Source organism: Bufo bufo, chromosome 8 (assembly GCF_905171765.1).
Source record: "Bufo bufo chromosome 8, aBufBuf1.1, whole genome shotgun sequence".
In the NCBI taxonomy this organism is placed as follows: domain Eukaryota; kingdom Metazoa; phylum Chordata; class Amphibia; order Anura; family Bufonidae; genus Bufo; species Bufo bufo.
The window spans coordinates 162,650,672-162,678,464 of record NC_053396.1 but is presented as its reverse complement, the minus strand read 5'-3'; the positions used below and the strand labels follow the sequence as shown (position 1 = coordinate 162,678,464).

At 42.9% G+C, this 27,793-nt stretch overlaps 1 protein-coding gene across 1 annotated transcript in view; it reads right to left on the bottom strand.

Annotated features, from left to right (window-relative positions):
* Window positions 1-21,147, bottom strand: part of GPC4 (glypican 4) — a 107,749-nt gene extending 86,602 nt beyond the window's left edge. Inside the window, exon 1 of the mRNA XM_040442494.1 lies at window positions 20,721-21,147. Within this exon, the coding sequence (XP_040298428.1) occupies window positions 20,721-20,877 (157 nt within the window). The 5' untranslated portion in view covers window positions 20,878-21,147. The remainder of the gene's footprint in view (window positions 1-20,720) is intronic.
* Window positions 21,148-27,793: the final 6,646 nt, after the last annotated feature.

Sequence of the window (27,793 nt, the reverse complement as noted above, 5' to 3'; positions counted from 1 at the left end):
TTTTCCCTTATAACATGGTTATAAGGGAAAATAATAGCATTCTGAATACAGAATGCATAGTAGGTGATCAATTGAGGATTAAAAAAAAAATAAAAAAATTAACTCGCCTTCTCCTCTTGTTCGCGTAGCTCCCGGTCTATTCTTTACTTCTCAAAAGATGAACTATCGGCTAGGACCTGTGGTGACGTCAGATCACATGCTCCAATCACATGGTACATCACCACGGTGATGTACCATGTGATTGGAGCATGTGATCTGACGTCACCAAAGGTCCTTTAGCCGATCGTTCATCTTTTGAGAAGTAAAGAATAGACCGGGAGCTACGCGAACAAGAGGAGAAGGCGAGTTAATTTTTTTATTTTTTTTTTAACCCTCAATTGATCACCTACTATGCATTCTGTATTCAGAATAACCATGTTATAAAGGGAAAATAATACAGTTTATAGACTGTCACCTAGCAACCATGCGTGAAAATCGCACCGCATCTGCACTTGCTTGCGGATGCTTGCGATTTTCACGCAACCCCATTCACTTCTATGGGTCCTGCGTTGCGTGAAAAACGCACAAAGAGGAGCATGCTGCGATTTTCACGCAACGCACAAGTGATGCGTGAAAATCACCGCTCGTGTGCACAGCCCCATAGAAATGAATGGGTCAGTATTCAGTGCGGGTGCAATGCGTTCACCTCCCGCATCGCATCCGCGCGGAATACTCGCTCGTGTGAAAGGGGCCTTATGCTCCACTACGGGAATTACTATATAAGAAGTGCCGTAAAATACTGTTTAAAACCAACTCCAAAGACTGAGATTCCCCAGATTTACTAAGCACAGATGAGAAAAATAAAAGTTCAAACTTAGACAACCCTGTGGATTCACAAACAGGAATGGGAGGGAACGCCGGAATAAAAGGGTCTTTTTTTTTCTTCCCTCTTTAGCGTCTCCCCACTGACAAGGCCAATTACAGCTAAATGTCTAAAAATGCAGAGATCATATCTGGTCACAGGACAGGCTTAAGCACTGATCGCCGCACCATAAATCTTCTTTTATTGTCTCCCCCCCACAAGTCTAAGTAAAACCAATCTACTGCTGGTCGGAGGAGACAATTACACAAATCAAGGGATAATTTGTCATAGATCAATGCCTGAAAGCAAAGACACTGCAGCCGGGGCTTTGTAATCCACTTTGCACGTAGGAATCCGAGGTGGCTCTCGGCCCCAGGATAAGCAGCATTCAGTTCTTATCAAGACAATTATGACAATGGGGCAATAACTTGACAATACATTGGAGTGAATAAAACAACTGTGTATTCTGACCAAAGGACCTTCGCTTCTTCTGAAGCGTCTGCCAATGAAAACTAGACTCCCACTAACCGGACAAATGAAAGCCGCCACTGTTACCCACAGGATAAACACTGCAGTGTGTGAGGGCGCGAGCGTCACCCGTAATCAACCACTCTGCAGCTCCGAAAATACAAAAACGTAAGAAAAGTCATTATGTACAAATCAGGAAAACAAAAAACAACAACAAAAACAAAGAGGAAACGCTGATCAGCAGATAATGGATCTCCGCTGACAATAAGGCGGCCTTAATTGCTTTCAGGGTTAACAATACAATGTGACCATAGGAGACAAGTGACAAAGTCTTTAACCAAAACAAGATAAAGGGTAAAAAGGAAAAAGAAGTTAAGAATAAATATTGAAAGAACGAACGTATTAGAAAATTAAAAAGGAGATAAAAAAGATCCTCAGGATAGGTCATCAATATCAGATCAATGGGTGGCCAACTAGAGGCACCCCTGCCGATCAGCTGTTTGAAGAGAAGGCAGCGCGCGTACGAGTGCCGCTTTCTCTTCAAACAGCCGAATGGTGGGGGTGCCGGGAGCGAGACCTCCGCTGACCTGATATTGATGAGCTCTCCTGAGGATAGGTCATCAATAGTGAAAAGCAAACTCTCGGGGTCCCCAATGGCTCTGTTTCAGGGCCTGATCTAGACACAGAGTTAATGCCTGCACTGCCAATCACATGCCGCAGAAATCAATCTTAGCCAGCGATTGCTGAGTGTGGATTTCCTGTCTGTTGAGTAGAACCAGGGGGAAAAAAATGACAACCCCTTTAAAATAGCACAGAAACATAGTAACTTCTATCACAGGGATGGTCCCGTAACCAAGACTCTTCCCTAGTCCACAGTATATAAAATCGCTGTTGCCGATCATGAGTACAGTGGGCTATGTACCCCCTTTGAATACTGCAGCAGTCACGAACACATTGTACTCAGCAGTCCCATACAGATGAATGGAGCGGCAGCGCCCATGCATGACTGCTGCAACATTCAACCAGGGGAACACTGTGCACCGTCTATGGTCACAGGACCCTGGTTTTCCAAACAATATGCAAGCAATGTCTGCTAGATTTAAGCCCCACCAGTGGGACGCGCACCATCAATATGTTTGATCCCCTCCTAACCACCTGGTGAGATCCAGGAGCAGAACAAGCGGGCACACGTGCATGTCTTTCCATTCACTTGGGAGTTGAGCAGGCATACTACGGATATGTCACTAATGTCTGGAATTGAAAAACTCTTTGAATAAGTTGATATTTTAAACCTAGTTGATGGGACAAAGCTGCTAATGAATGTAGTGTTCCGAGTATGAATAGTAGGGATGAGCGAATCAACGTCAGATGAAACATCCGAAGTCGATTCGCATAATACTTGGCTCCCATGAATGTATTGGCTCCCATGAGCCGAAGTTACTTCGAAGTCTCGCGAGACTTCACATAAACTTCATAAATCAATTTCTACTGTAAAAAAAAAAAAAACATTTCCCCAGAGTTCGGGAAATGTTTTTTTACAGTAGAAATTGATTTATGAAGTTATTATGCGAAGTCTCGTGCGAAGTCTCATGGGAGCCAATACATTCTAATACTGTACGGCGCACTTACAGCATTTAAACGAAGCATTATGTGAATGGACTTCGGATGTTTCATCTGAAGTCAATTCGCTCATCCCTAAGGAATAGCCTCTGGACCAATGTTAACGATGAAGAGGCCGCCGCTCTTGCCCAGGCACCATTGCCCCTTCAAAAAGCTGATAATCAGGGGTGCCAAAAATCAGACCACAGATCCTTAGGACAGGCCATCGATTTTAAAAGCATGGATAACGCAAACATTTTAGATTTTTTGGGGAGTTTTTTTTTGTTTTTTGTTGTTATCCTTTTCATTGTCACTATATGTTTTCAATGTTGACACTTTGTCTTTTGAGAGCATCTACCTGGGCCACAGACACAATGGACAGGAGAGGCCCTCATTGACTTCCATGGGAGAGTTTGAGACATGCTCTGCGAACCGTGAAGAGGTCAGGAGGGAGTAGATAAGCTGTAATATCACCTATTGTAAATGGTGGACCCAGGTGTTACTTGTCATTGTAATTCTGATGATGATAATGATGATGCCTACTGAAAAGTTACCTGAACAGAACAGGAAATCGTGACCTACTATCGGCCCAGTGGCCAGTGTAAAAACTGCAGGATTATATATAGATTTTTTATTTTATTTTTTTATATATAGACAGGTACATGGAAAAATTAAAATAAGCATGTTTTTTAGAATATCTGCAGTGGTTAACAAAAATTTGATTTAAACTATCGGTCATTTTCTGATGACACATTCCCTTTAACACTTGGGACATTCAGAATTTTAAAACCTAGATATACGGTAAGGCCTAGTTCACACGAACGTGTGTGATCCGTGGCCGTATTGCGGCCCGCAATACACGGCCACAGTTCCGTGTGCATTCCGCATCACGGATGCGGACCCATTCACTTCAATGGGTCCGCAAATCCGGAACGGCACCCCTCGGAAGCACTACGGAGTGCTTCCGTGGGGTTGCGTCCTGTACTTCCATTCCGCAAAAAGATAGAACATGTCCTATCTTTTTGCGGAACGGGCGGATCGAGGACCCATTAAAGTGAATGGGTCGGCGATCCGATGCGGCTGACCTACGGCCTGCGATCGTGCATTGCGGCCCGCAGCACGGGCACAGGTCGCACACGTTCGTGTGAACTCGGCCTAACTTGATGGTGTAAACTCTGCCATGTATTATCGAGAAGGTTCATGCCAAGCATTACTTTCACTGGGCTATAGCATGGTCTTTTTTAGTTTGTTTTGTTTAAATATCTGGCCTCAGTAAGTTCCTAAGCCAGAGGGGAGATCATTTCAACTCTGACGTCTCTCAAAGACAAAGATTGGTTGAGGTCATTGGACTGTATTATGGCAACGGAAACCGTTTCATAGATAAAATTAAGAAGAGCGGGTGGAGAAGTGTTTGACAGTTCACATGAACTCATCATGATCCAACAGCACAAATATGCCCAATTTCTGATTCCGTTGAGAGTCATCGAAGCTGGACAAAGTGTGAAAGATTGAGGAACAGAGATGAAATATTTCAAGTGTTAGTGCATAAGGCATGTCACATTCAAAAAAAAAAAGTCTAAAGTGCTCATGAGAGACATCCCCTGTGCAGCCACAGTTACAGAGAACCCGCAGTGGGAGAGGGAGAGGGCTTCACAGATGATCAAACTGTTATTATAAGCGCTGTAACACCCTACGAACATTTCACAGCTGTTCCACATGACAACACATTCCCTACGCTCAGTAGTTCAATAGATGTTTTAAATCAGAGAAAAGATGGCCGACGTGACCGATGCAGGACATCTCCCGTTAAGCCTCACAACCTACGCCCGCATAATACAGCAGTGTTGAACATTCAGAAATATGAACAGGGCTCCTTTCAAAAAAGTTAAGGACACGGCAAAGTCTTCAGCATTTCTAAATTAATATTTACAAAACCTTTAGAAGAAGACGACGACTGTGTACTGGGAGAACAAACAACCCCACACTTAAAAAGATCCGAGGAACTTGGCACCAGGCTGCTCTTCATTTGGAAAGACATTTTCCCCAATGTATCTTGGCATGGATAGATAAACGTGAATTTACTTTACTTAGTCGAACCAACTGTGATTAACCATCTCTAGTTATCAAAAAAAAATAAAAAATCTGCATATAGTGCTGAATAATCTGAATATGGTGGGTGTAATAATAATAATAATAATAATGCACCCAGCAGAACACACATTATGTAATACCTTAATTATCCTAAATTACAGATTCTGAAAACCATTATTCCACTTCAGGACAGGTTATGTAGTCACGATTCAGGAGGACGTTCCTTCAAGAGCTCTAAAAATTCTCCCAATAAATTACGCCATAGCAGTGGTTGAAAGCTGCGGGCCAACGATGGTTTGGGTGACTCTTGTAGTGAACATCATCAATAGCTAACCATAGATACTATAGTCTACAAGCAGAACAGGCCACCTCCAGTCAAAAAACATTGGGGGAGATTTGTCAGAAAGGGAATTTTCTGTCATTTTTGCAGGAGTCTGTTGCCATTATTTGGGCAGAATTTATCAAATGTTACATGTTTGATAGATTTGGTTAATCTTTAAAAAGGGGTTATCCAAAGTCTAAAACATGCCCCCCAATGGCCGGGCCCCTCATATAGATTATACTTTCCCCGCTCCCTGGCACCCGTGTCGCTCCTGACCCCCGAATGGCCGCCTCATCTCCCCATCGCACAGATCAAAACGGATCTGGCGAGGCAGGTAGTAGCCAAGAGCAGGCCCCAATGGGGACAAGACTCCCTAGCATCACCCACGATGCTAGGAAGGCAGCAGAGGCCGTGCGGGGATCAGGAGTGATGCGGGAAGCAGGGTAAGTATAATTTATATGAGGGGCATGTTTTTAAATTTTGGATAACCCCTTTAAGTCTAATAGTGGGTTTACATGGTTCGTGGAGCAACCAATTAATCGGGAAGAAAGTGTTCCTTTCCTCCTCCACAAAAAAGTTTACAAAAGATGGCTACTGCCATCGCTTGTCCACATATGGCTGCATTGTTTCTGGACAGCAGAGTGCGATTTAGACAGCAAGCTCTGCTTCTCAGAAGAAATCATTTACTTGCCTGCACCAACAGCAGTTTCGGGCAATTGGCTGCACGTTTAGATGGTGTTAGATGTGTTTCTTGCAGTTTTTGGTGCAGATTTGATGCGGTTTTGCAGCAGATCTCACCCTTCCATTGAAAAGTCTGAAATCAGCACCAAAAAAAATAAATATTAAAAAAAATATAAAAATATCGCAAACATATTTGGCATGCTGCAGATTTCTAAATCAGCACAACAGGTAAATTTCCACAAAGAATAAAAAATCAAAAATGTACATGAGATTAGACTAATCTCCTACACTTTGCTGGTACTACAATGCGCAACGTATGCAGGTAGCCTAACATTTCTGTGTTGAGAGGTTACTACACTTTCTTTGACACCGCTTTACTGGGGTAAGAATGCAACAATTTTCGCAACTCTTTAAAATGCCTCAGTTGATAAACGGCCACGATCCAATCCACTTTTTAAAAGTGGGGCGACTGGAGTAAAAATTGCGAAAAACTGTCTTCAAATAAGCCCAAAAAGCAATAAAGGAGACAAAATTCTTGACTGGAGGACTTGTGAAACTCCCAACAAATTTTAATGTACCATTAGTAGATGGCAAAAAGTTGCAATACATCTCAAAAATGGTCAATAGTGACATCACTTGACCATGTGGCTTCCTAGAATAAAAAAAAAAGAAGATAAGGCCAAGCAGTGATGAAAACAGGTGATAAAAGTACAAAAGTCCCACCATATTACAAAGCAAAAAAAAAAAAAGTACAATACAATAGAGATACAAGAGGAGCAGGCAGTCATATTCTTCCCGTTCACAGGTGGGTGACAGGGTAGGTTGATAAAAATCAGGGCAGACTGAAAACAAGCAACGTTTCGAACAGCCTCAGGCAGCTCCTGACATGAGCCGTCATAAATTATTGCTGGGCTGGAGCACACCTCAATAGAAGGAAGTATCTCCTACAGTAATGTATATGTGCAGCCTGCAAAGGCAAGAAGTGGGAGGGAAAGAATTTTTTTTTTTAAAGCAACGAACATGTGCAGACGGGAAGAGACTAGAACATATGAGCAAACAAATTTTACAAATGAAAAAAAAAAAGAAAAAGGTACATTATGTAACTAAAAATATAAATTGTTTTGATAGCATTAAACGTCACCATGAGGTGCTGTTCTCCAGATACATGGTATCATGAACATAGCAGTGCGGGGGAGGAAAAGTAAGAAAAGTAGATTCAGAATCAGGCCTCATGCATACGGCCGTATGTATTTTGCGGTCTGAAAAAAAACGGATGACGTCCGTGTGCATTCCGTATTCTGAGGAAAGGAACAGCTGGCCCCTAATAGAACGATCCTATCCTTATCTGTAACGCAGACAATAATAGGACATGTTCTATTTTTTGGCGGAACGGAAATACAGACATAAGGAAACGGAATGCACACAGTAACTTCCGATTTTTTGGCGGACCCATTGAAATAAATGGTTTCGTATACGGTTCACAAAAATAAACGGAACGGACACTGAAAGAAAATACGTTTGTGTGGATGAGGCCTCAAAGAAACCAGTGAAGTGTGCGCCTTTAAAGGGTTCCCATACACATTGGTATGTTGTCAGCAGAATCCACCCAGAAGAGCGGTTTCAGCAAACAGTCTAATGTGTATGGGGAGCTCCTGACAGATTTGCATTTTTTTAAAAATTTTATGGGAGAGAAAATCCAGACAAAATGAATATTTTCACCCAATCCTTTTGTTCTCCCATGAGATAAGCTGCCACTAGTGGTATCTGGCAGTGGCTCTCCCCACTCTCCGAACGTGTACGTATGAGGAAGCAAGGAGGTAGTCAGGAAAGAAAGCTGTTGGATGACCTAAGCTACACAGATTCTTCCTAGTCAAACACTCCAGCAACTTAAAAAGGATGTGATCCATCAACAGTTAATGAAATTTAGGGCTCAAATACTAGTATGGGATTGTACTGGACTACAGAAAGCCTGCACCACTACATTAGCATGAAGCCATACAACCTCTGCTCATACGGAGTCTCAAAGAGTGCGACAGAGTTGTCTTTCAGATTTGTACAGAACCCAACAAAAAAAAATCTGGATGCCTCCATATAAAGCGGAAAGCATACCGAGGCGCAGTAGAGGTCTCATGCATCTCTACTCAGCTCTGAACAAAATGAAGCCATATTAGCGCCGAATGCACAAACCTTTATGCAGTCAGGATTACACCCATAGATTTTCTTTCCAAATATGGAAGGGGGGAAAAAAAAAAAAAAAAAAAAAAAAAAGGGAGATGCCTGGTTTCTGGATCCAAAAAATATGGTTGTAGACCTTTTTGTGGGAAATTTTATACACAAAAAAGTTTTTACATACAATGGTCAAATACATGCACAATAACCCTAAAAACATCCTTCACATACTACAGTATATACGTAGGTCACAGGAGAAAAGGGAAAAAAAAAAACTTTTGTAGTCCGCTGCCAGAAATCATCTATAGATGGGTGTCAAATTGCTATGAGGCCTGTACAATAAGGTCTACTTTTTGGTCTGTCACACACAGTAAGAGAAAACTAGACTAACAAGTTTCACAAAACCGCATACAACTTTATAAAAGTTAACCTCCTCAAAAAGAACGCAGGGATGAATGATATTTCTGGTAAAGGTCCAATGGATCAGATTTGTTTTGGAGCATGTGGCTGAGAACGCGAGTCATATGTGTGTCATACTAGCGACCGTAAACACTTAGACTCCGTTCTATTTTAGCCGCCTAGAGGTATTTGCCTGGGTCTGTCTGTGTTGTGACAGTGCTCTGGACTTAAATCAATGCTTCCACCACTCCACATTTTTGAGCCAGTCATGCATTTTTCTTATTGTTGAATTTTTCTTATTGTTTCAATGCAAAAGCTCAGAGTCCTTGGTGGTCTCCCAAGATTTCTGGGCTAAAAAGGCATCTCTTTTGTTCTGTAACATAAAGCCGTCCAGTAGGTCATTCAAAAGTCCAAATAAAGGCAGCGGCAGCCTTGGGAGGGGAGATGAAGGATGGGACAAGAAAAAATTTGAACGTTGGGTGAACACATCAGTAACTATTCCCTTTAGAAAGTAATTTGTCCAGTTCTCCAGCTCAAGAATATGTCAGATGTAACATAAGACCTGATCTGTTCAATCAACGTAGAGACAATACTAAATGACCATGACCCCACGTAAATAATTTCACTCTTTCCCCTGTGCAAAGCGCCAAACTGTAATGTTAATAAAACGTCTTGTGCAGGTACGAAGACATGAACCCAGACAAGCAAATAACTGAATGTGTCCCAAAAGGAATCAATCGCAGCATTATGAAGCAGGAAAGACGGCACCAGACTTTCCACTGCTTACGCATCCCTGGTATGAAGGGAGCCGTCCAAAATTCTAAAATATTACCGAAAATGTAAACGGTTCTTTTAGACCAGGATTTCCTGAGAAGAAAAAAAAAAAAAAAAGTTCAATTAACACAAGATGTGTATGTGACAGAGCCAGCAAACATCTCTAGATCTCTGCCATTCCAGGAACGGTGGGGGGGGGTTCCCAGGTGTGTGTGAAGAGTTTCGAGGTTGTCAAATATGTTCACATTACACATTAAAAAAACGGCAACGGAAAAGGTTACATCGGGATAACGCGAGTTACAATTTACAAACAAGAGAGAAAAACATTGCTGCCGCTGAGGGTTACCAATCAAGGAGCTTCAAGAAGGAGCTCTAGACACAAGGTCTATGTAGACTGCTACGTCGAGAGCATGGTTAAACACACTAAAGCCCTGGTGATACATACAGGGAGTGCAGAATTATTAGGCAAGTTGTATTTTTGAGGATTAATTTTATTATTGAACAACAACCATGTTCTCAATGAACCCAAAAAACTCATTTATATCAAAGCTGAATATTTTTGGAAGTAGTTTTTAGTTTGTTTTTAGTTTTAGCTATTTTAGGGGGATATTTGTGTGTGCAGGTGACTATTACTGCGCATAATTATTAGGCAACTTAACAAAAAACAAATATATACCCATTTCAATTATTTATTTTTACCAGTGAAACCAATATAACATCTCAAAATTCACAAATATACATTTCTGACATTCAAAAACAAAACAAAAACAAATCAGTGACCAATATAGCCACCTTTCTTTGCAAGGACACTCAAAAGCCTGCCATCCATGGATTCTGTCAGTGTTTTGATCTGTTCACCATCAACATTGCGTGCAGCAGCAACCACAGCCTCCCAGACACTGTTCAGAGAGGTGTACTGTTTTCCCTCCTTGTAAATCTCACATTTGATGATGGACCACAGGTTCTCAATGGGGTTCAGATCAGGTGAACAAGGAGGCCATGTCATTAGATTTTCTTCTTTTATACCCTTTCTTGCCAGCCACGCTGTGGAGTACTTGGACGCGTGTGATGGAGCATTGTCCTGCATGAAAATCATGTTTTTCTTGAAGGATGCAGACTTCTTCCTGTACCACTGCTTGAAGAAAGTGTCTTCCAGAAACTGGCAGTAGGACTGGGAGTTGAGCTTTACTCCATCCTCAACCCGAAAAGGCCCCACAAGCTCATCTTTGATGATACCAGCCCAAACCAGTACTCCACCTCCACCTTGCTGGCGTCTGAGTCGGACTGGAGCTCTCTGCCCTTTACCAATCCAGCCACGGGCCCATCCATCTGGCCCATCAAGACTCACTCTCATTTCATCAGTCCATAAAACCTTAGAAAAATCAGTCTTGAGATATTTCTTGGCCCAGTCTTGACGTTTCAGCTTGTGTGTCTTGTTCAGTGGTGGTCGTCTTTCAGCCTTTCTTACCTTGGCCATGTCTCTGAGTATTGCACACCTTGTGCTTTTGGGCACTCCAGTGATGTTGCAGCTCTGAAATATGGCCAAATTGGTGGCAAGTGGCATCTTGGCAGCTGCACGCTTGACTTTTCTCAGTTCATGGGCAGTTATTTTGCGCCTTGGTTTTTCCACACGCTTCTTGCGACCCTGTTGACTATTTTGAATGAAACGCTTGATTGTTCGATGATCACGCTTCAGAAGCTTTGCAATTTTAAGAGTGCTGCATCCCTCTGCAAGATATCTCACTATTTTTGACTTTTCTGAGCCTGTCAAGTCCTTCTTTTGACCCATTTTGCCAAAGGAAAGGAAGTTGCCTAATAATTATGCACACCTGATATAGGGTGTTGATGTCATTAGACCACACCCCTTCTCATTACAGAGATGCACATCACCTAATATGCTTAATTGGCAGTAGGCTTTCGAGCCTATACAGCTTGAAGTAAGACAACATGCATAAAGAGGATGATATGGTCAAAATACTCATTTGCCTAATAATTCTGTACAGGGTGTAGAGCCCCAACAAAGGCATTGAAACCAATGCAGAAAAACTCCAAAGAAGTTTTTGATTTTTTTCTCCCGATGCTTTCACAGGAGAAAACAAGATGATCTACAAGCAGCACAAATCTGAACCAAGTAAAAAATAAAATAAAAATAAAAAAAAACACCAGTTTACTTAAAGGGGATGTCCAGTCGATTAAAAAATTAATATAGATACAGTGAGGTCCCGAGACATAGCTACAGGCATAATGGCTAAGGAGTGATGCCAAAAGTATGGCACGTGACCGCTTTGGCCACAGACTTGGCTGAAGCGGTGGCATGCCTGCAGCTTGTAAACAAAGTCCTCAAGGAACACTGGAGCATCTGTGTTGAATCGGTGGGGGATTAAGAGGCAAATAGTTTTTTTCTTTTCTTTATTACATATACAGAAATTTTTTATTTTTCAGCACGCCGAGCTCCTTAAAAGGTCCATGAATTGCACTCCATGTGCCACATTATGGACCTTTTGTAAGACGACATACAATGGACGACGCCACCATTTTTTCCCCCCATAAAAAACCGAGTAGCACGAAGACCATCTGGCTGCACGTTGCGGTTTTTGTCCGGCCGCATGTCGGCATGGGTCTGGACGTACTTCCGGCAGCACGAGTGTGCAAACGATAGGGGAACAGCCTGCTGGATCCGTACTGTCAGAACAGCCTGCCGGGAAAGTTTACGTGAGCAGTCACACCTAACACCACAGAATGAACATGGCCTAACTTTCCCATATTGCAGCATACAAGACAGTTGTCAGAAAGACGGAAAGCCACATAAGGAAGCAAAAAATGCATTCGTGTTTTATAGATAAAGAAAAAAAATAATAATTTGCATCGTCTCTTTAGAAATGATCAGACTGGACTGCTAAGCAAAATTAGCATGATCTTCTCTGAAGATGGTCTTAACGTCCAATAAACTGTCCCATGAGACTTGGTTTCAATTGTTAGTATGGTTTCTACACAGGCACCAACTGTCAGCATGGGTTGTACAAATTGGCAGTATATCAATGGCAATAAATTATGTAAATCTAGCAAAATATCCACATTGTGTGCCTTTGAAACATGGTAGATGTGGCAAGCTGCATAGGGATGGGGGAGGAAGCTGCAGAATCAACAGGGTGCGGGGGAGGAGGGTAAACAATTAAAGTCCAGACTTGCCTCCCTAGTGATCTAGGACTTCCAACATCCTAGAAATCCACCCTGCAATGCTAATGTATTAGCTCCAGGGAGCACACCATTTATGACCACCACATGTCCCCATATACTTCTGTAAACACTGTTCTTCCTAAGAGAACAAAATGTTACAAAAACATTAAGACATATGACTAAATAAACCCATATGAGCATACTAAATGAGGAAGAAGTGCTGAGCTCATCACTGGAGCCTCCCTTCCTTTCCTATCTCCAGACAAAGAAGATTAAGATTTCCTGAGAAAACAGTAAACTTGCTGACACCTAGGATAACATGGTGATAAACAGATTTTGTACAAAAAAATAAAAAAATAAATCCAAAATGAAAATAAGCCCAAAGAAGGGCGGTTATCAAATGATCAATTTTGGTAGGCTACACCAACAGGCTAAGAGGATAGTCCAATTGTCTGGCAATGTCTTGAGGAAATTAAAAGATAAGTGACTGTCATTTATATCCCTTTATAGAGGCCATGATGCACCAATTAAAACCACTAATTCAGTCGAGAGGCCTAGTTGTCTAATAATGCTCTGATCATGTCTGGTGTTGGGTGAAGCTTACATTCTATCTCCAGTAATGTAATTTGGCCATGCCACGTTGTTGGACACATTTGCAGAGGTGACTACCTCTAAAAGGCCCACGTACACATTAGTGTATCATGAATCGAACCTCTGAATTTTGGCAAGACCCAAAAACAATCTAATGTCTATGAGGGAAGCTTCAACTCAACTGGAGACAGAAGAATCATGCATATATAACATTTTCACCCAATGCTTTTGTTCTCCTGAGGGACACGCCACCGCCAGAATTGAAAACACGTACATGGTAGGCCAGTCAGAACTTGTATGTGGGCATCAGAAAGATAGCCGGCGGCAAAACGATTATTCAGCCATCAGATATTGAAGGTATACAGGTACCTTAACTTAGGTAAAGGTTGTAGGGAGACCTTAAAGGGGTTGTTCCAAGATTTAAATGTATACTCTATCCACAGGTTTAGGGGCACCATGACACCCAATGAATGTGAAAATGGGGGGTAGTGGGTCTCGCTTATGAATAGGTTGGTAATCAAGCATATGGGCTGCCACTCCATTTATCTTTGAGTGGTAGAGCTTGATCATCTACAGTAATCCCATAGAGATAATTTAAGAAGCAGTGCATATACTCGCCTGCCAATCCACTCTTTGGGAGGGGGGGGGCTCAAAGGAAATGTGTTCACACCTATAACCAGACACTTGGGACATACCTTACAAGTAAGGGCTCATGCACACGACCGTATGTATTTTGCGGTCCGCAAAAAATACGGATGATGTCCATGTGCATTCCGTATTTTGCGGAACAGAACAGCTGGCCTCTGATAGAACAGTACTATCCTTGTCCGTAATGCGGACAATAATAGGACATGTTCTATTTTTTTGCGGAACGGAAATACAGACATACGGAAATGGAACGCACACAGAGTAACTTCATTTTTTTTTGCGGACCCATTGAAATAAATGGTTCGGTATACGGTCCACACAAATAAAAAAAAAAGTTATCCAGCAGAAAATTTTAAAAAAGGGGTAGAAAAAAGTATCACCGCACCGATCCCCCACTGCTGCCATTTTGATGCTTACTGATTCCAGCTGGTTACCGCTCCTGGTCCAGTCTGGACACAGAAAATTAGAAGAAATGCTTTCTCAGCCACGGGTCACCAGTGATTGCTGGGGATTCCATTTCATGCCATTCCTGTGTCGAGACGGGACAGGAAGTGGAGACCCAGTAAGTCAATAGTAGTACTGGTGGAATCGGTGAGGGAAGGCGAGTAATGTTTCTTCTATTTTGACTCATTCGGCCCCTTTTCTAAAAAGGTTTTATCCCACATTTTTAGTCAAACATTGTTCTTGCGTTTCTTCATACTTTCTCTCCTCTAGAGAAGTCAGAGAAAATGTCTGAAAAAAGGCACACCCAGTGCATGCTGCGATTTAAAAAAAAAAAAAAAAAAAAAAAAAAAAAACACTTAAAGAATGCAAGGAAACCATCTCAAAAAAACACTACAAAAAAAACTGTTTGAAGAGTGTTTTATAATTTCCTATTGGCCAGCATGTAACATCTGGTTTTGGATTTTTTATTTATTTACTAAATGCTTTGAAATAAAGTCACACAAGCTACCCGAAACCGGAGGCACAAGTGCTAAGAAACCATCCAATTTCAACCTAAAAATCTAAGGTCTAAGCTGGTTACTGGAACTTGTGTTCCATTGCATTACTACCCACAAAGGAGAATAGAGCTCCTAAGATTAAAAAATAAACACACAAAACCAAAGTTATTAGGAAAAACCTAAAACTATAACCGAAATGTCAAATCTCTCCCCCCCCCCCCCCCCCCCCCTCACTACCACCTTTCCTCAAAGTACAGATTCTGAGTGCATTTTTCTCATTCTGAAGGGTACAAATATTTCTGGTGGCTCAGATCAAATTTCGGCTGGAGAAATTCAGTCTTTCCGGCCTCCTTTACAGAAACAGAAGAAACTCTGGAAAAAAAAAAAAAAAGGGGGGAGGGAGGTCTGTTTGTAACCTTTACGGAGCATCAAGAGGTGGTATGAAAGCACTGACAATGTACACGAGGGCCACAATGCACAGAACTGCTCAGTTGTAAAACAGGCCCTTAAATCTGACTCCAACAGATTTCTGGCCTGATGCAAAGGAATCAGCTAATTGAGAAGACGGTACAAGGTTCCAAAGAGTAAAGGAGGCTTTGCAGGCAGCATTTTATAGAGCAGGAGGAGCTGAGCTAATTGATATTTAGTTTTACGGGAAAATATTCAGTATATCTTGTATTTCATTTAAATTCCTGCTCATTCTGGGCTTTGATGTCCAGGAGACGGTCCAATCAGTAACATAACATAGTAACAGTTTATAAGGCCGAAAAAAAGACATTTGTCCATCCAGTTCAGTCTGTTATCCTGCAAGTTGATCCAGAGGAAGGCAAAAAAAAAAAAAAAAAAAAAAACACAACTGAGGTAAAAGCCAATTTTCCCCACTCTTAAGGAGAAAAAATTCCTTCCCGACTCCAATCAGAATAACTCCCTGGATCAACGACCCCTCTCTAGTAGCTATAGCCTGTAATATTATTACACTCCAGAAATACATCCAGGCCGCTCTTGAATTCCTTTATTGTACTCACCATCACCACCTCCTCAGGCAGAGAGTTCCATAGTCTCACTGCTCTTACCGTAAGGAACCCTTTTCTATGTTTGTGTACAAACCTTCTTTCCTCCAGACGCAGAGGATGTCCCCTTGTCACAGTCCTGGGGATAAATAGATGATGGGAGAGATCTCTGTACTGACCCCTGATATATTTATACATAGTTATTAGATCTCCCCTCAGTCGTCTTTTTCTAAATTGAATAACCCTAATGTTGATAATCTTTCAGGGTACTGTAGTTGCCCCATTCCAGTTATTACTTTAGTTGCCCTCCTCTGGACCCTCTCCAGCTCTGCTATGTCTGCCTTGTTCACAGGAGCCCAGAACTGTACACAGTACTCCATGTGTGGTCTGACTAGTGATTTGTAAAGTGGTAGGACTATGTTCTTATCACGGGCATCTATGCCCCTTCTGATGCAACCCATTATCTTATTGGCCTTGGCAGCAGCTGCCTGACACTGGTTTTTACAGCTTAGTTTGCTATTCCCTAAAATTCCTAGATCCTTTTCCATGTCAGTGTTACCGAGTGTTTTACCATTTAGTATGTACGGGTGACTTGCATTATTCCTTCCCATGTGCATAACTTTACATTTGTCAGTGTTAAACCTCATCTGCCACTTATCTGCCCAAGCATCCAATCTATCCAGATCCCTCTGTAGTAGTATACTGTCCTCTTCAGTGTTAATTACTTTACACAGTTTAGTGTCATCTGCAAAAATTGATATTTTACTATGCAAGCCTTCTACAAGATCATTAATAAATATATTGAAGAGAATAGGGCCCAATACTGACCCCTGAGGTACCCCACTAGTGACAGTGACCCAATCTGAGTATGTACCGTTAATAACCACCCTCTGTTTTCTATCACTCAGCCAGTTACTTACCCACATACAGACATTTTCTCCCAGTCCGAGCATTCTCATTTTATATACTAACCTTTTATGCGGTACAGTGTCAAATGCTTTGGAGAAGTCCAGATATACGACATCCATTGATTCGCCGCTGTCAAGTCTAGAACTTACCTCCTCATAGAAACTGATTAAATTAGTTTGACATTGATTGACAGCCTTCCCTTTATGACTGTGTATACAGAGAGAGCTGTCAATCACTGATAGGATCGCCTGCTTGACTTCAAAGCTCAGAAAGAGCAGAGATTTGAATGGAAAAAAAATAGTATAGCGAAACTTTTCCCACAAAACGCTACATCAATCTGCTCAGCTGCCTCCGCTCTATTACATTATGCTGGGAGATTACATTGCCTTTTCCTGGTAAACAGGTTCCCTGAAGGTAAACATACTTACCTGCTCTCCACCGCTCATTTCTGGCTCAGTGGGCACCAAGCATTACTGCACTTCCAGTCTCCATATTTAAACTTCTTGAACAGACGGGGTCAAGTGAGTAAGTCACTGCAGTCAATGACTGACTTCAGCAGTGATGTGTCCACACGCGGCATGTGACTAGTCACCGCTGAGGCCAGTCAATGGCAACAGATCGCACATAAAGTGCTGTGAAGACAGGAGCCAGAATTGAGCGATGGGGAGCAGATAAATACATTGACCTTCACAGGGCCAGCAGGGTAGGGTTTTAAAGGGGTTTTTATTTCTGATGATCTATCCTCTGGACACCAGGGACCGCTGCCGATCAGCTGTTTGAGAAGGCAGAGGCGCTCCAGTAGTGCCGCGGTCTTCTCACTATGTACCGCAGGCCCAGTGTGATGTCACGACTAGTATAAATGGCTGGGCACGGCTTAGCCCTGTTCACTTGAAAGGAGCTTAGCCGTGGCGGACCTCTGCCGATCAGATGCTGATGATCTATCCAGAGGATAGATTAGAAATAAAAATTAAAAAACTGATGTTTTTTTCAGCCATGATGAAAGAGCAAGGTAGGGGCTGGGGAGGACAGTACAAACATACCATCTGTGGAGCTTTTATATTCTGGAGGAGTGAGAACATGAAGTTTTATTCTGACAGCGTCTGTTCTTGTAAGTGTAAAACTTCATATTCATACTACCCCTGATTATACACTCCAGAGCCCCTACCAAGTGCCGTCAGCAGTTCAGCATGGTCAATGCTCCAGAGAGACTCCCTAGAATTATAAGTTATTTTTTTCCACAGATGTCTTTGAAGACCTTACCCGGCTCGCTACTTATCAGCCATACTGGCTCCTAAAGTCTACAGTAATGTGTCCACCCCACCATACAGTGTGCCTTCTGCAAATTCCTGGGGCCTTATAATTAATTCAACAGGAACAGCAATAAAACCACAAGAACATCTGCTATTTAACCTCCAAATGTGGGAAGTCAAAGAATACCCATCACAGAAATGTATCTGATCAGCACCCACAAAACTCAAAAGGAAGTCAAATAAATGCAGACATGCTTTATTGGAAGCTACAAATGCCCTTTTTTCTAGGACCTTAAATTGAATGGATGCTTATTTATTAACCGCAACAACTGGTGACAAAATCCCAAAATTATGACATTTCTAAAAGCTTAAAAAAAAGTGGTAAAGATGTGAAAATGTACAGTAACGCTACTGTGTACAGTAGTGGGGGGGGGGGTGTCGGTGTCATATAGAGGAATATAACCGTTTGCTTGAACAAAAATGTATGACATAGTGCAGAAATAAACAGACCGATTGAGTGACACTTCCCATTTTTCCACCGCGGCCTATTTATGGCCCAAATGATGTCCCTGGAAAAAAATAAAAAAACACAGGAGCCTACCAGCTGCTCTGAAAAGCACACCTACAGAGCAGAACACTGGAGGATCTGTGCTCCTAGGAGTTTCCATCTTGATTGGAAGCTTTAATGGAGAATGATTATGTTAATTTCTTCTCGTATTAACTGGCAAGCGTGTCTTCAGAGGTAATTGGACAGGTCCATTCCCTTGGACAATTATACAGTTCTAAAATGATCTCCTAGGTGAACACACCACCCCAGACATCAGGAGCAGATTACAAAGTCTAAGCCAACAAGATTTTTTTTTTTGTAGTGGGACATTTAAAAGACTTTCCAAAAGTTTAAAATAAAAATGAAAACTTTTTTTTTTTTTTTTGGAGGGGGGGGGGGGGGGGGGAATCCTCAAACTTTTCCAGTCTTGTAATATTGCTGAAATAAATTCTGAATGAGCAAGGCAGATCTTTTAATTGTATAAACTCAAGTAAAGTACAAAAATGTCTATACCAAGTCTACAAACAGTAAAAAAAAGACTAAAAAATAAGTTACAGAAAGTCTTCTGAAATTCACTATTCTGATCAGGTCTCCTAAACAGGTAACAACCCCTAATGGACTAATGCACAAACTATGAATAGCATGGATATCACTACTGTAATGCAGAATCACATTACATAATCCACATTTATACGCCATTTAGAATAAGGACCCCTTAAAGGGTGCTGTAGTGGCTGCCACCCACCAACCATTATTAGTGGAGGAGACCACAAATAACATAAAAAGACCTTAAAAGGCCAAATTGACAGAGGACAAAGCAGGGGGGGGGGGGATGTGCTAAAGTATGAAGGTATACATACACACTAGGCACCTTCAGATGGAAAGATAAGGAATCGCACCTCATATTTACACCAACATCACAGTTATGTGGTCTACAACTTCACACTAAAAGGGTAAACTCAAGACATAAAACCAATGCAACAGTACCTAAAAGACACCCACAAGGCAATTGATTTATCACACTAAGAACCCAATGAGATATCTCCTGATAATCTGCCTTGAAACCACAAGTGAATTCATTTCCCACTTCACGAGAACCTCTAAATTTGATCCTATAAAAAGGATAAGTGCCCACTCCTTGGCAGAGAGTACCTATTATTGAATAACTGAATCCAAAAATTCCCTCTGCCGTATTATTCTTAGGACTCCAGAACGTCGCTTCAGGTCCAGATTCCACAGTACTGTTCTAGTGGAATACTTCTAAACCAAACATTTTGAAAAGGAACGAGAAGGTGCCAGACATAACTTGTGTAGGACTAAGACCATCTGTAGGACTGAAAGGGTTATTGTAGCAGGGTAGATGATTAACCTGCTTCAGAGACGAGAAACCCTACCTGGCAAAAAGTCCTGGGTAAGACGCAAAAGACAAAATCTATATACCGAAAATAAATAATAAACTTGTACAACCTGAACCTATTGAGATACATGAGATGGAAACATTGAGACAACTCAATCATCTTCTTGTAGGGCCTCATCAGCATCTAGATACCACCTACTCACAAAAGGAGTATAAAGCCCCTGAACAAGAGTATACAAGGGGGCTCAGCAAACAAAACACAGTAAAAGCTGCACATGGCACAATGCATCAGCCCAAACAATGGGGAAGGAGCGTCGTCCAATAAAGGTAATAAAAGGTAGAGTGAGGAAATCCTGCCCCAAGGGGCAATTAAAGAGTGTGAATGCAGGCGCACACCACGTCTGCATAACACATGCTTGATGGGATACTTGGATGACTGAACCCAATCCAGACCTCGTTTCCTGTGCCTGAATCACCATAGCCGTCCCTGACCCATACCGGCACAGTACAACCATTAGTGAGACCACCCCCCCCCCCCCCCCCCCCCCTCGCCCCATCGTGATGATAAACCTTGCTCCTACAAACATATGGTCATGGGAGAATTGACATATGGGACATCTGACCAGTTGAGAACTTTGAGGAAGTTGAACAAACTTGACCAGGATTTGTAGGACTATTTATGGGATGGTTGGTCAATTCAAAATAATTAGATTTTTTTAATTTTTTTAAGGAAAAAATAAAACCTACATCTATGATCTTCTTAGCATATGGACGGCTGATCCCATACTAGTCCTGATGCTAAAAGTTCTGCCCTGGGGGGCTCCATACTCTAGAGGCCAGAAAAAAGTTCTTCCATAAGGGCCCCAACTTCTAGCCTTGATATCGCTCCAATCACCCCCTATACAGCCCAACTCCTAGAAGATCTCACCCCAAGCTCCCCACTCACCATTGATTTCATGGACTGGAGCATCATTCAGGTTGAAGCCTTTGGACTCATAAAGTTTCCGGACCTCCACACAACTTTTCGTCTTGTCAGCCCGGACGGTCAGGCTGCAGGCGGCTAAAGTGCAAAGCAGCAGAGGGGAGAAGGATATCCAGAGCATGATGCAGGCGGAGGACAAAGAGTGCTAGGAGAGGGGAGTCCTGTGATGACGGCCGCTGGATACCAACTATCTGCTCCGCTCCCTCTCTCCTACCGGGTGGCACAGGTAAACTTTTTGCCTGGCACAGAGAAGTTTTGCACCCAAAAAAAAAGTGCCGTGCACCCCAAGCTCTGCCCCCGCTCCTGAGTGATTGGCCGCAGCACTGCGCTCTGCTCGCTAGTCCCCGTCCTCCGAGTCCTATGTCCGGGGCGCACTGCGTAGGGATCTGGCACTCGGCGCAAGGGAAGGCGCATGCGCAGAGCTGGGAGCGAAAGCCTGGAATGCTGGAGGGAGGGCGCTCAGCTGTTTAACCCCTGCAGGGAAGCGCCCTACGTGTGTGCAGCACAATACGTGTAGTGTTTAACACATTCAGCAGGAATGTGCACTTAACCCATTCACTTTTGGGTGCCATGGAGATTTTAACACCTGCGTGGCCGGAGTGCATTTACATAATCTAGCTGGGGCCTGACTGACTCCGGGGGGGATTTTCTGGGTAAAATATTGATTTGGGTGCAATTTTTTAGAGAAGTCAGGAAGACTTGGACAGATTTTTTGCAAAACTTGCAAACTTTTTTTTTTTAATATAAAGATCTGCTTGGACCCAAAAGGGTTCCCCGATGACGTGCGTACAGATTTTCATGTGGAAAACCGCAGCGTAAAGGCTCATGCACACAAACGTATTTTCTTTCCGTTTTTTTTTTTGCAGACCGTATGTGGAGCCATTCAGACCAAAGTTGCTCCGTGTACATTCCGTTTCCGTATTGTCCGTTCCGCAAAAAAATAGAACATGTCCTATTATTGTCCGCATTACGGAGAAGGATAGGACCGTTCTATTAGGGGCCGGCTGTTCTGTTCCGCAAAATACCGAATGGACACGAATGTCATCCGTATTTTTTGCGGACCGCAAAATACATACGGTCGTGTGCATGAGGCCTTACATTGGTTTTTTAGCAGCATTTTTTTTTTTTATGACTGTGTGAACCATGGTTTTCTTTCTGACTTTTATTCCTATAGAAAAGTAAATGCCAAAAGGAAACATGCTGGTTTTTTTTGTTATTTTTTTTAAAGGCTAAATAAAAAAAAACGCTTGCATGTCCGACATTTCATATTTCTAGAGATAGTGTTTTTCCCACAAAAAATGCACTAAAGCACACAAAAAGCGCCATTAAAAACCTATGTGTGAACCCACCTTCAGGTTGCTGCCACAATATGTTTTTTTTTTTATTGTGCTTTTTTGGCTTGTAAACAATACCATTAAATTGTTGCATCTTTTACGAGCTTTTTAGGGGTTGACATTTTTAGTCACATAATATTTTTCTAGTGACTTCTTTTTCTATAAAGAAATCTATAGAAAATTGCCTGAAAAAAAACATCACACCCAGAGCACTGGACAAAAGGTCAGAAAACGCAACTACAAAATAAGGTTTGAAGGGCTTTTATATTTGACGGCCGCCCAACTTGTAATATCTGGACACTGAGGGGAAAAAAATACTGCGTTTTAGAAAAAGAAAAAAAAAACATAGTGTTACACGACCTTAAAGAGGACCTTTCACTTGTAAAAACTATGTGAACTAAGTATGCTGACATGTAGAGTGGCGCCCGGGGATCTCACTGCACTTACTATTATCCCCGGGCGCCGCTCCGTTCTCCCGTTATGCCCTCCGGTACCTTTGCTCTGTAAGCTATAGTAGGCGGAGTCTGCCCTTGTCCTGTGGGCGTCTCCTTCTCCTAGGCTGCAGCGCTGGCCAATCGCAGCGCACAGCTCACAGCCTGGGAGTTTTTTTTCTCCCAGGCTGTGAGCTGTGCGCTGCGATTGGCCAGCACTACAGCCTAGGAGAAGGAGACGCCCACAGGACAAGGGCAGACACCGCCTACTATAACTTACAGAGCAAAGGTACCGGAGGGCATAGCGGGAGAACGGAGCGGCGCCCGGGGATAATAGTAAGTGCAGTGAGATCCCCGGGCGCCACTCTACATGTCAGCATACTTAGTTCACATAGTTTTTACAAGTGAAAGGTCCTCTTTAAGCCATTTTCTGAGGAGCGTGTTCCGTGTGGGAGTGTGAATTTCTGTAGTGAACTCTGCTTCTTTTGACTGGACCGCACGGCAATATAATGATTTGTAATGCTGTGTGTCTCTGCCTGACCTCTATTGTAATTGCAATGATTGGTACAGACATAATGCCATCACTACAAATCATTACAGTTGAGGTTGGGGGCGGAGACACATTATAAATTATTATAATGCAGCGTTCACTACAGGAATTAACGCTTCAGTGAAAACTCTCATCTGAAACTGGCCTTAGACTGAGGCCTCATGCACACGACCGTGCAAACCGCGGATCCACAAAAAACGGAAGCAGCCCTTAGTTGCCTTCCGCAATTTGCGGAGCGGAACGGGCGCCGGCAATATAAATGCCTATTCTTGTCCGCAAAGCGCGGACAAGAATAGGACATGTTATGTTTTTTTAGCGGGGCCGCAGAACGGAGCCACGGATGCGGACAGCACACGGAGTGCTGTCCACATCTTTTGCGGCCCCATTGAAGTGAATGGGTCCGCATCCGAGCCGCCAAAACGGCCTTAAATGGTCACTAACTTTTCACACAACTTTGCATAAGTCAATAGTACAAGCGACCACAATAAACTTTGTAATATGTATTATCAGTAAGAATTATCTAGTTCTTATGTTATCATCTGTTCCCCTCAACCACTTGCTAATTGATTTTCATCCAAGAAGGACCAGCTCCACAGGAGGATCATATTACACATGTCAATGCAAGCTTATGGAGAGGAGAGGGGGAGGACTGAGCAGGAGCACACATAGACAAGCAGACTGCTTGGGTTGATAAACCTCCAAATTGCTTTATTCACAACCATACAGGTTAGTACCTCTCTGTCATGTCCTCCATGATCCTGTTTCTTAGTGCATAAGAGAAGCTTAGGAAGCAGATTCGCTTCTTCTTTCTGTGTGCAGTGGATGGCAGCTAATCTCCACCCACCATGTCTGAGAGAACTGCAAACTAGAGATTCACTATGCAGAACTGCTATGAATTGACACATACTAGTGATATTATGACCAGAAATAGAGTTACCGGATTTTTCGCCATATAAGGCGCACCTAGGTTTTAGAGGAGGACAATAAGAAATAAAAAATATTTTTGTAACTGTGAATAACACCCAATCAGACCTCAGATAAGAGCCCTCTAGCAGCTTTTCATCAGCCTCCATATGCCTCTCATCAGCCCTCAGCAATCTCATATCAGCCCCCAGCAGCCCCCATTGCCTAATATCAGCCCCCAGCAGCCCCCATTGCCTCATATTAGCCCCCAGCAGCCCCTATTGCCTCATATTAGCCCCCAGCAGCCCCCATTGCCTAATATCAGCCCCCAGCAGCCCCTATTGCCTCATGTTTAATAAAATAAAACACTTCCCTCTCCTGCTCCGGACGCCGCCGCTCCTCTGTTCCAGCGCTCTTCCTCTTCCTCCTCCATCGGCTGTGCTGTGATCTGACGCGCACAGTGTGATGTCACAGAGCGCCCTCACGCTGTGCGCAGCCACAGTAAAGCCGACAGCGGAGGACCAGGAAGCGGTGAGTACAGAGCCTTCATCACTTCCCGATCCTCCAGTACTAATGAGCTCTTCCATAATGGAAACGCTCATTAGTATTCATAAGACGCTGGGACATTTCCTCCCCACTTTTGGGGGGAAAAAATGCATCTTATGGGGTGAAAAATATGGTATTCCTCATGTGCACACACTGTACTATTGATTAATGTAGAGTTTGTTGAAAGGTTAGTGACGCTTTAAAAATGCACCAAATTTATCAAATATCATGCAACATTTGATAAATGTATAAAAATTTATAGCAATGCAAACTAATACAAATCTGAATTGAAAAATTCCCATTTTGATAAATCTTCCCCATAGACTTCCCAGGAGCTGAGTGAGCTGGTCAGTATGCCAGGAATCAACAAGATGGCTAGACCAGGGTATGGCAGGCTGGCACGCTCTACTCACAGACTATTGAGGTGTGCCAGCTGAAATGTAGAGACAGCTGGAACAGAGCTCACTGATGGGAGCAAGGTTAGGAATGAGATGGGCCAGTAACAGTTAATCCACATGAGAACTGAAAAAAAAAATGCCAGGAATACAATACCATGGCCCTGAGCAAGGAGCAGAGGAAAGATTTTTTTTAAATTTCTAAATCCCTGGTTATCGAGTAACATCTTTCCGACTTGACCCCTTAAACAGGACCTGTTGCCTCTCCTGACCTGCTGGCAATTTATTTGTAAGCTTCTAGCAGTAATAATAGAGGAACGGCACAACAAAGAGTCAGAAGAATAGATGCTCCAGAATTTTTATTACATAGGGAATGCAAGTAGTTACTAAGACATGTCAGGAGAGGTAAAAACACTACACGATATGGAAATCTGACTTCACGAATGATACGGATTGTGTTCGGATCTGTTCAGAAAAAAACGGATGGTTTTTTTTGCACACAAGTTCAGTCAGTTGTGTTTGCGATTGCATTCAGTTTTTCAGTTTTTTCCATGTCTGTGCAATCAGTTTTGATGGGTTTTTCACACGCCTGGGAAAAAAAAAAGAAAAATTACAAACGACATCTCCTAGCAACAAGTATGGGAACCAGAGCTGCGTGAAAAACGCAGAATATAGAAACATGCTGCGATTTTCACATAACGCAGAGGTGACACGTAAAAACAACACTCATGTATACAGAACCATAGAAATGAATGGGCCAGGATTCAGGCACGAATTGAACGGAAAACGTGATTGTGTGAAAGAGGCCTTGGGGTGGGTTCACACACAGGTTTTTGCTGGCATTTTTTTTTTAACGCTTTGTGTTAGCTGAAGGGCTATGGGAAATATGAAACCCAGGACACACAAGTGTTTTTATGCTGCAGGCGGTTTTGTTAATTAGGTGGTGTTTTTTGTCTTTCTTGCTTCTTTTTAAAAGTGCAGCATGCTGTAGCTCATGGCATTTTTCAGGTGTTTTTACACCCCCCTTCTCTGTAGGGCAAAATACCAAGAAGAAAATGCTAGCGGGGAGATAAACTGTTTGCAAAAAATGACACATGCCTTTAAATAAGAAGAAAAAAAAACACCAGTGCAAATATAAGGGAGGAATTTATCATTTTGGTATTAAAAGTCTCAAATGTAGATGCACACCATTTTGTGTCATTTTATACCACAATCACCACTTTTTAAAAGTGGTTGGGAAAGTGTGCATGATTAGCTACGTTAAAGGAGTTATCGGATGACAAATGTAAAACATGAAGCATCAGATATCATATAGCACATGACAATCTCTTTCTAAGGGCTCGTTCACACGACCGTTGGTGTCCCGTTCCCGTATTGCGGACCGCATTTGCGGATCTGCAATACACGGGCACCGTTCCGTGGTCATTCCGCATCACGAATGCGGACCCATTCATTTCCATGGGTCCGCAAATCTGGAGATGCGGAACAGAAGCACGGAATGGAACTCTACGGAAGCACTACGGAGTGCTTTCTTTGGTCCCGTTCCGTGCCTCCACACCGCCAAAAGATAGAACATGCTCTATCTTTTTGCGGAACGGAGAGATCGTGAACCCATTCAAGTGAATGGGTCTGCGATCCCCATGCGCCTACCCCACGGAAGATGCCTGTGCATTGCAGACCGCAATTTGCGGTTCACAGCACGGACACGAGACACCGATGGTCGTGTGAACGAGCCCTAATAAAGCTAGGACCGGCCCTGTACCTCACATGGATCCACAGATCTCCCCATGTATTGCTCTGATAGCTTTATATCAAGCTGGCAGCTCAAGGGGGATTGTCTTTTCTGCTGCAGTTCTCTTCCTCTCAGCTCAGCAGGGCCGGTTCTAGGTCAAATGGGGCCCTGGGGCGAAAAACAATAAGGGGCCCCCCCATGACACTTGATGACTTTTACAGAAGAAACTGTACATTGTGTGGCACAGTGTAGGCTATATGTGTATAACAAACATATTTCATATGAACACTTACAATTACTTGGCTTGGCCCTTGGGGATCTCGGACACCACTTCCACACTTGGCCGGGGGCTCGGCGGAGCTGATGTTGTGTTTTATCCTAATGAGAAAGATTTCATAATAAGGATCTGGAGAAGGGACAGAGGGATAGCAGAGCAAGGGAGAGGCTGGTGCTGCTACTAGGGGGTCATACCATGGGGGAGTAATAAAGCCCACCATAATGCCCCCCAGTAGAAATAATTCTCCTTATAATGTGACAGTGCAATAAATACCCACTTATAATGCCCCCAGTTGAGCTAATGTCCCCATAATGTGCCAGTATAAAATACCCCCATATAGTGACTCCAGTAAATGCCCCCAGAGTGCTCCTCTCCCCCTCCCTCTTAGTGCCCCCCATAATGTACCAGTATTAAATGCCCCATATATAGTGCCCCAGTAGATGCCCTCAGTGTCCCCCATAATTTGTAAGTATAAAATACCCCTTCTCAGTGCCCCCGTAGATGACCCCATAGTAGTCCTTTCCCCCCTTCCCCATAGTACCCACCATAATGTGTCCCAGTATAAAATGCCCCTATACAGAGCCCCCATATAAAATAACCGTTCTTTGTGGCCTCAGTAGATGCACCTATAGTGCCCACCAATAATGTGCCAGTAATAAGTGCCCCCATAGATGTCCCCCAATAATGTGCCAGTAAAATGTGCCCTCATAGATGCTTCCCAATCATGTGCCAGTAATTAGAGCCCCCACACCATCATGTGTCAGTAACAAGAGCCCCCCCATATCATGTGCCAGTAGCCAGGGACCCCCCCATCACGTACCAGTAGCCAGGGACCCCCCTATATCATGTGCCAGTAGCCAGGGACCCCC